Source organism: Rhipicephalus microplus, chromosome 1 (assembly GCF_043290135.1).
Source record: "Rhipicephalus microplus isolate Deutch F79 chromosome 1, USDA_Rmic, whole genome shotgun sequence".
Classification (NCBI taxonomy): Eukaryota; Metazoa; Arthropoda; class Arachnida; order Ixodida; family Ixodidae; genus Rhipicephalus; species Rhipicephalus microplus.
Window position 1 is genome coordinate 268,084,525 of NC_134700.1, and position 9,448 is coordinate 268,093,972.

At 46.9% G+C, this 9,448-nt stretch overlaps 1 protein-coding gene across 1 annotated transcript; it reads left to right on the forward strand.

The window, feature by feature from the left end:
- The first annotated feature begins 81 nt into the window (after positions 1–81).
- On the forward strand, positions 82–6,851 carry LOC119187314 (dual specificity protein phosphatase 19). Its single transcript, XM_037435485.2, has 3 exons — positions 82–515; positions 4,344–4,593; positions 6,528–6,851. The coding sequence occupies exons 1-3, from the start codon at positions 305–307 to the stop codon at positions 6,700–6,702; spliced, it is 636 nt and encodes a 211-aa protein (XP_037291382.2). The 5' UTR covers positions 82–304; the 3' UTR covers positions 6,703–6,851.
- Positions 6,852–9,448: the final 2,597 nt, after the last annotated feature.

The following is a 9,448-nucleotide window of genomic DNA, read 5'->3' on the forward strand; positions in this document are numbered from 1 at the left end:
AACACCGTTGCACAATAACGTTTGTTTACGAGTTTGATTGTAGGTGTCGCTGGTGGGCACAAGTACGTTTGCTGATCAAGTTACCAAATGCCGTGACCGTGACTAAATAAAACAGGGTATCGAGAAAGCCGATGTTTCCAAATGACCAGCTTGGCCAGTTCAAAAACTATAAGATGATGTTCTACCTACTCATTTTCGAAACTGGCTGGCACAGCGCACCTTTTTGCATTAAGGAAACGTGCTCGTTTTGAGTAGTGGATGCAAGCATTACAAAGCCGTTACTGACCATCACATCTACAACTACATGGATGACATTACGTCATTTGATGTAAAATCGCTAAGGAAGGTGAAGACGAGCGTCAGGACGGTAGACGGCCGACAGTTCGTAGAGGTGCGCGACTCCAAGGGAGAGCCGCGCATCGTGTCAACGCCTCGTTTTGACGGCTCAATGGGTTTTGTGCCCGACCTTAAACCAGATCTTCAGGTGGGAGAAGTGATTCCCGGACTTCACATAGGTAAGCCGTTGAGTATCATTCAACGTCACAGGCTACGGCAATCGCCGACGGACATGTTTAGGCTCTTGACGCGAAGGTTCTTCGTATGGCCAAGCGAGAAAGAGGGGGGATGATGGTGAAGCAGGTAATTAGGTGGGATTAACTGTGCCTAGAGAGGGAATTGCAAAAAAAAAGAAAGTTCGTTGTTGCACGGACCCCCCCCCCCCCCCCCACACACACACACACAGATGAGGGTGAAGGAGGTGGTCAGGTGGGATTAACTGTGCATAGAGAGGGAATGGCTAAAAAAAAAAAAGTTCGTTGTTGCGCAGACCGTACGTTACTAATGATATTTCATGCTCACATAGTTGCAGAAAGCGACCATGCCGGCATGGCTTGGGATGCATGCAGTACTTTCATTCATACTATAACGACCTTGCGCACTATCGCATTCATTGTTGTCATCCATATTAAAATACCGCACGCACTATCGCACTCATTGTTGTCATCCTTATTGAAACGTCCGCATGCACTATTTCATTCATTGGTGTCTCATCCATATTAAAACACCACACGCACTATCGCACTCATTGTTATCATCCATATTAAAAAGTCTGCACGCACTATGGGATTCATTGCTGTCATCCATATTAAAACGACCGCTCTCACTATCGGCGCTAACTAACACTTCCTACGAAGTGGACGTGGCGCTGACCACCACTGTACTTCAATTGGTAGAACATCGGAGGCGTAATTAGAAGGTTGCAGGTTCTCTCTGTCGGCGGCAAGTTATTTTTTCGTTCACTTTACTTGAACGAAAGTGATGAAGTGCTAACACGAACAATCTATCTTACGATCGAAGTTCGCTTTATCTGGCACGAATCACCCTGGCAATTTTCACCGTTGCAGCTGCATTCTCCGTCGATCTCGCGTTTCCTGTGCGCTGAACTGCTTTATTACGTATGCTAGAATATTCTGTTGATGGTTGTTTTCTGTTTGTAGGCACTACAAATGGTTATACACGCGTGTCCACTTTCTCGTTGTAAAACGAAAGGCAAAACCGAGGCCTCCGAGATAGCTCCAGCAATCGCGGAGACCAGCGGCAAGAACAACCTGATTGTGATCGCGATCGCTTTAAGATTTACCTGTATGACGTACTATCGGAATCAAATGAAACGCGAACAGCGGAGCGCGTGGCACAAGCCTTATAAACGGCATAGTGCGTGCCGTCGGCCAGTCATTGGCACAGACAGGCCCGCACATCCGGTGTGGCAGCACTGCGCGGTCCCCCTATAGCGCAATATTTCTGCTTGTGTTCCAGGTATGGTATTTGAAAGCAACAAAAAAAAAGCAGATATTAAGCTACTGCAGCCGAAGGCGAGTATCGTAGCACGGTTTGTCATCACGGAGTCCATCATCATGGAATTCCTGGCTAATTCTATTTATAGTAGACAAAAGTCGGTTCGCAATGCTGGCAATTTCACGCTGTTTCACTTCGTGCCGGTAAAGCGAAACATTTTGCGCTCTCTCTTCCAAAGAAACGCTCGGCATTTCGAGTTAAAGTGATGCGTTTTCGGGTCGGTCTCTGAAAGAAGGGTGGATGTGAAGCAGCGATGGCGAACGAGATACAACGATCGTTTGGAAATTAGCCACAAACCGATTATATTTATCTTTTTGTTTTATCGTGCCAAGTCACCGATTGCATTGCGATGCTGAAGTAAAAGCAAGAAATTGCGAGTGATACGATCAAAAGCGCTTGGCACGCCCACGATGGCCACCAGTAGCACCATACGAAAGCTAGAGCAGAAACGGAGATAACGCACTGTAGGGTGGATTGCGCAGTGCTGCCAAACCGGATGTGCACGCCTGTCGATGGTGATGACTGGACGGCCAGCACTATACTGTTTCTAATGCTTGAAACACGCGCTCCGCTGTTCGGGTTTCATTTGACGCCAATAGTACGTGTTCGTATTTCCTATATATTAAAAGACGCGTACGTGTGCGATGCATATCGCGCGCGTCACCTGCCTACTGTTGCACGGCGCGCACCGCGGTCAGAGGCCCTGTTAAGCTTCATAATCAAAGTTAGCACGGTTGTCCGTCAATGCTACTCAGAACAACAAAAAGATATCTGCATTTTCCCACTTTTTCATGCGACCGGCTCAAGAGAACGCGAGTAATTTGGTTACCCAACACGGTCGCAACGTCCCGTATCGAGCGCCCTCTCCGTTTCTGCTTCGCGAAAGCTGCAGAAGTCAGTAAAATTGAAGTCCTTTACGTCCGTGGCAATGCACAACGCAACAGTAGCGTCGACTGGGGTCTTTTTTTTCGAAGAGTGCGGAACTGTTGCGTCTGCTCTTATTTTCTCTGTAGTTCCAGAGAGTGAACAAACAAGCACTTGATGGCGGATCAGTGACGCGTCTCGACTAGTGGAAAACTGTTCGTAGATCTTTTTCTCAGTGTTTTGAATACGCATTGAATACGCAAACACATTATTTTTCTTAATCCATATTTCGCACGCGCTAGTTGCACGTGGTTGCGCAGCAAACTGTGCAAGGGACGATAGTTATAGCGCGAGAACAAAACGATGACACAGGGACAAGAAGGACACGAAAGTCTCTGTGTCGTCGTTTTGTTCTCGCGCTATAACTATCGTCATGCCATACCAACTAGCCCAAGCTGCCACACTTCTAAGTTACATGTGCAAGGGAGTCGGGATTCGCACTACTCAAAACTGCGTCGACAGGTGGCGCTGCGTGTCCGCAAAACTCCAGAGTATGAGGTCTATTGTCTGTCAGTTCCCATTATGATCGCATGCACTACGCCATGCTATCATTCATTTCATGGCATACATGGCATGCGTTTCGTGCCAGTCGTTTCTTTCAACACGTCTTTTATGTTTGTCGTGCACGCACACTACGGTCACTATACAGGGTTTCCCAGCTATCTTTAGCCAGAGTTTAAGAACAAGCGGACACACGCAATAACATTGCGACCAAATGCATGTTGCTGACTGTCGCCTGGAGTGAGTCAGGCTGCTTTGTGTATTCTTAATTACCTAATTATGCCACTTTAGTTAACTAAGTTTTAAGGCAACGAATATGGGTCAAAATTCTAATTAGAACGTTGCAGATTGACTTGCATAACATACGACTAGACAGTTTTGAGTTTTATATCGTTTAATCATTCAATAAGTCTTTTTCTGCTAACTACAAATGCCTGCGAAATAAATGAAATATACCACGCGACAAGCCTGGTAGTGTGCCAGTACTACGGTACCCACGTTGATTCTAATGCCATCTTTGACTGGTCGTTTCAGAGCGTTCTTCAAGCTCTTTCTCTCTCTCTCACTCTCAGGAGAGCCCTCCGAAACGACGTTAAAGATAGCGTAAGGTGCCGCATACAAGCGGCCATAGTTGCCCGACTGTGCTGTCTCGACTGGGCCGCGACAATAGTGGTGGCTGTGCGATGAACGCGATTTGCTATCGGCCGCAGAAGCGTTGACCTGTGTGTCTACTTATCACTGTCATGAATCAGTGCGAAAGAAGCGTATCGCTTCGTACGCGGAGCCCTGATATCACTGCGCGTATAGCCACGCGGCCGCGCAAGCGAGCTAGTCACGTCGTTCTTCTTGTTTGATGGCGCTGATGTAAGTGTACGTGTCGAAATTCTCCCCCTCATGACGCGAACTGTAGACGCTGGAAACGAAAGTACGAGCATTTTACAGCCACGAATTTTCGCGTTTCAGTCCGTGACACACACCACTCCCGAAAACGTTAAGGAACGAGCCGTTTGTGCTCCGCATAGGTTGATGGTGCATGTACCGTAACAGTGCTGACGTTCTCTAAGGTTCGCAGGATGCCGCTGCGGACTGGTGTCTGCTGCAGTCTCTGGCTGTGACGCACGTCGTGAACGCGGTCGCCACAACAGTGCCCAACTTCCACAAAGACCGCGGCCTGACTTACCTGGCTCTGGAACTGCTGGACCTTCCGGACTTCACCCTCACGCGTGACACCATTGATAAAGTGTGCGACTTCATCGATGAAGCGCTTTCATCTGGTGGATCCGTGCTTGTGCACTGCAACGCTGGCGTGTCCAGGTGCCCGTACTTTTTTACCCACGCTTTGCGATGCTGCCAGAATGTGGCAGTTGTCACTCGAAACTGGGACCTGACGTATTTTGCTTCATTCGTGATACAGGAGACTGATAATGATATTTAATCCGAAAATTTACAGTACGAAACTTTACAGAATCATTTTTGAAATATAAGGCGTAACCAAGGTGTCCATTTTGTAGGCTTGTAAGACAAGCCGACCACGCAGTGATAAGGTCATTCCTTCATCAAGTCACGTGGTAGCATTTCACATTTATAGCCCGTGGGAGCGTATGGTTGATACCGTTGGCTATAGCGTATACGAACAGCTGTTTGCGCATATGCGTGTACGTAAAAGATCGTTCATTTGAACTCGGTTAACTCGAACTTACAGTTAATTCAAACTGGGAGCTCCCTGTTTTTCGTTCCTTCTCGGCCTGCAGAATGATCATTCAAATTACTCATTACTTTCATCTGTGTAAAAGAAGTGTAGTGATTAATTTACACTTGTGCTTTTGATGGTTGTAAATGTCGTCTGTGTGCTGCTACTATAGATGGCACAGCCCAGTCAGACATCAATTCTAGCCGTGTACCATTGGACAGCTTCGATATTGTTCTAAGTAAACTAATAAAGAAGTACTTTAACATTTTATTGCGTTAACTCTGCCATTAAATGAATGTGTTGTGGAGCACAAACAGCTTCGTATATCTCGGCATCAAGACTCGCTGCTCACGTGAATGCAAGTCGCTGCTTGTTTTTGCGCACATCGCCCTCTGATCAATGATTTATGTTCGCTGTTAGAGCATCTACCTAACTTACGAAATTACCTTAGTTTCTGCTGCTGAAAAAGAGTAGAAAGAATTCGCGGAAGTGCAAGCCAGCCTATATAACGCTCGTGATCATATAACGCCAGAGGTGAGACGCACGACTATAATTCCATATGTTCACCAGCGGTCACATGAGCTCAAGAAGATGGGTAATCGCGGTAATATTAGGGTGGTTATTTTCAGCGCCTGATATAAACTGGGGAAATTGTGCGTCATGAAAAATTTATCTCGGAGGGGGGGGGGGGGAGGGGTTGTGCACAAAAGGGCATACAAACAAATTTGTCGGGTTCAAGATGTTCATTATTTATCGCGTTCCGTTCTCGTGCGGGAACCAATATGTCGGCCAAGCCAGCAGCTGTGTTAATGAGTGACAGAGAGGGCACAATTACAAGATGTGTATAAACTGACGCCTGAAGGGCTTCTCGCTCTTCGCCTTCGCGCATGCGGTTGCTGGCCTTTGTTCCAGAACAGTCATTGCTGGTCGACATAAGGATAAGAGGACTCGTTTTATCGCGGAAGCTGAACTTATCGACGCACTTGGTGATTTGTGCATCAACAAGCCTTCAATATGCATTGTCACTTAAGGAGATAGTGTTTCCTGCGTAAGTGGTGGTGCATGGTATTATCTGTTATGATTTCGTTAAGGTAAAGAGTGACATTGTCGATCACACATCTGAATGATCCCATGTCCTGAACTGTTTTGCCGGGCGATTATGACATTTAAGCAGTCTTATTTTGAAAATAAACGTTTTGTTGCTGGTATACCGCTGTGTGTTTATATATTCCTATTCGTGCACGTGTGTCGTTTCGCGCTTGTGAATACGGGTGTTAGTTTCCTTTCACTATAAGGGTGTCCCTCATATCGTGTTTTTGGGACATAAAGCACCAGCAATTGTTACTATCTGTTCGTCTCTCTTTATTCGTTACCTGGTATGCTTATCTGAAATTACGTTTCCTTTGAATTCTGCACATCAGACATGACGTGGAGTTCCGGACGTCGAAATGTAGCGCGTTTCACATCGACTGTGTAAAACCGCGAAAAGCCACTTTTTTCCTTTTTTACTTACGGGTCTTCGCGTCGATAGACACAACTTTGCATTCTTTACGTGCAGATCGTGCGCGCTCGTGCTGGCCTTCCTGATACTTCGTCGTGGAATGGATCTTCGCGAGGCCCTCGAGAGGGCGCGCACCGCGAGGCCTGTCGTTCGCCCCAACGACGGTTTTCTCAGACAGCTAAGAGAGCTGCAGAAAAACGTGCGGCCATCAACTCAGTCACCATCGTCCTGATATGCCTCTGCTCTCATGAAGACGAAGAAGACAAAGGGAAGAAAGCGACAAGTGTGCGCGGTGTGAAGAACAGATCATAGATGATACCAGATGAACTGCCTGTACCATTGAACCCTGCATGTGAAATAGTAAAGTTGAGAAACAACTCAGTCTGCCTGCAGAGATTGAGTGAAAACATTATGCTGCGTTATAACATCAGATAGTCGGCAGCAACCAACAATAGCGACGATTTAGTCGTACTGGTACTGTTGTGTGCGTTCAGTGGCCGTCTTCTATCTCTTCTTTTTCTTTGTACTCGCCATTTTCTTGCCCATTAATGCAGGGTAACAATCTTTCTTTCTTTCTTTCTTTCTTTCTTTCTTTCTTTCTTTCTTTCTTTCTTTCTTTCTTTCTTTCTTTCTTTCTTTCTTTCTTTCTTTCTTTCTTTCTTTCTTTCTTTCTTTCTTTCTTTCTTTCTTTCTTTCTTTCTTTCTTTCTTTCTTTCTGTCATATTTGGCACACATTAGCCTGCACCAGCTAGCCGACATTAACTGTGCAATAGGTCTTATACATAACTTGCAAGTAACGCCAGTTCCTGCCATCCGTCCGCCATTACCGAGCCCTCGTAGCACACACGTCTCAGTGACCGCGCCGTGTTTACGTTTGTGCGGTGGATCGATTGGCGTAGTCCGTGTGTTTTCATTGTTTGTCTTGCGCTGATAATGGAGTAGAATCGTTCGGGACATTATGCAGCCTGCAGCAAAGCAGTGTTGACTTGGGAACTTGGATCCTCCGTGTCTTCAGTGTCCGAGTCCACGGTGTCGCACGTGGTTGGTGGAACAACTTAACACAAAATTTGGAAGCATGACTTGCCTTTCATGAAGTGACGCCCGCACGCTCGTACGTTGTTCAATGTCTTGAAATCGTTCCCGTTTATGCGCACATAAGCCAGTTTCTTGGATAGCTCTTTCGTGCGTTGCACGGGTTTGTAATCACTTTTGGCAAACAGTATACGTCCTCGAGTCTTGTGCTTTTTTTTACTCATTCGCACGGAGTTCTCGTGTGGCAGTCAAGTATCGCACTAATCACCATTGCGACGTACGGCATTGATGGGAAATCCGAGATCCGCATAGCTTGACTCGGTGTCTTCTGCTCGAGGATGGGGGCGCATGCATTTATCGTATCCCAGCTTTCCGTGGTATGATGTATACTTGCAAGTTGTGCTTGTTAACAATTGCCGCCGAGTGCTTGCAGTTTGCAACTGAATGCTGTAGCTGATGCCATGTGTCCAAAACGATCTGTTAGACTGCGCTGCCTTAGGAATCGTATCATATGCGTTTTTCGTCAGAAAGCGGACGTCGTACAGTGTTACCGAACGTGGGCAACGCATCGAGCTTACGTCATCACTTGGCTGTCATCGTGTAAGTAAATGTGTCCGGATTTCACCTATTGACGCCAATCTATAAGCAGCACAATACAGGAACACAACTCCGCGTGACCGATATTTCCAGGTGACATGCTTGCGTAGAAATAGTGTGTACACATGTACTGTGTACAGAAGCAGATCCAGTTTGCTTGTCTAGCTGGAATCGGTCCATCGAGTTCACGTAAACACCACACGGTCGCGTTGAATGGAAGACGCGAGCTTGATTGAGCCAGCCTTGCTCAAGCGCAGCGTGCAAGTGAACGCGGATGTTTCGTTACAGCCAGCGCGTAGATTTAAGAGAGGGGAGCTGTGACGTCATGAAGTGTTCGTGTGCGCCGTCAGCGGGAACGGTATCAGTACATGGCAGAGACGAGCAGTGTACCCTCATCCAACCGATAAGAGCCCCGAAGTGGAGCTGTCGCAGACAAGCATGCATCTAAATGCATGAAGTATTGTTCAATCAATGCCTCAGGTTTTCTTTGGGCGAAAGTTTCTTAAGGAATGAAGTGGTGGCATAATCGCCATTCTTACCACTGTCAATGCGGACCGCCCTCGCGATTGTAAAAACACAGCCGCAAGGTTCCGTACGCTCTCTGTAAAACAAAGAACAGTGCTGGAGAAGGTTACAATGAAAGTGGAGGTTGTACGATACATCGTGACACCAGGAGCCTAGCCAGGCAGTGGCACACCTAGCCTCCCCCCCCTCCCCCCACCCCAACCCCAATGCTTTTTCGCCATTGCATTTTTTTTTGCAGTAATATCATAGTGCCTCAACGCTGTAGAGAATGTACGCAAGGTCAAGTACAACGCCGAAAAAAAAACAAACAAACTTGCACTTGCCCTTTTGTATGGCGGCCGCATAAAAGACGTGTTCGCCGTGGCGTTAAAGTTCCTGCATTTTCATCATTTCGCAATAAGTGGAACTCTCCAGTGTCCCTTCAGTGGCCTGGTCTCACGGCTCATCAGCCCGGAGAGCCATTGGAGACGTTTCGCAGTTCTTGAAGGCAACTGACATTAGAGATAGCACTGCGCGAGTGTGTTATAGATCGTCTGCACTTATGTTTTCTCCCCCCCCCCTCTTTCACTCTTATACACCCTCACTTATGCCATGGTGATGCTGCTACAGGCGGGATTTGCTTGGAAGACCTGACGGGCACTTGCTCCGCCTGATCGACTCATTCCATGAGTATGCCTCACCGTACATCACTTAAGCCTTCCTCTCGCAGACAACGTAAAAGCATAGCTGTGAACGCGTGGTGTAGCACCAATTTACACATTGTACAAAACTACAAATATATTTTTTTCGCCGAAAGCTCGCATGCACAGATCACATTATTTTAT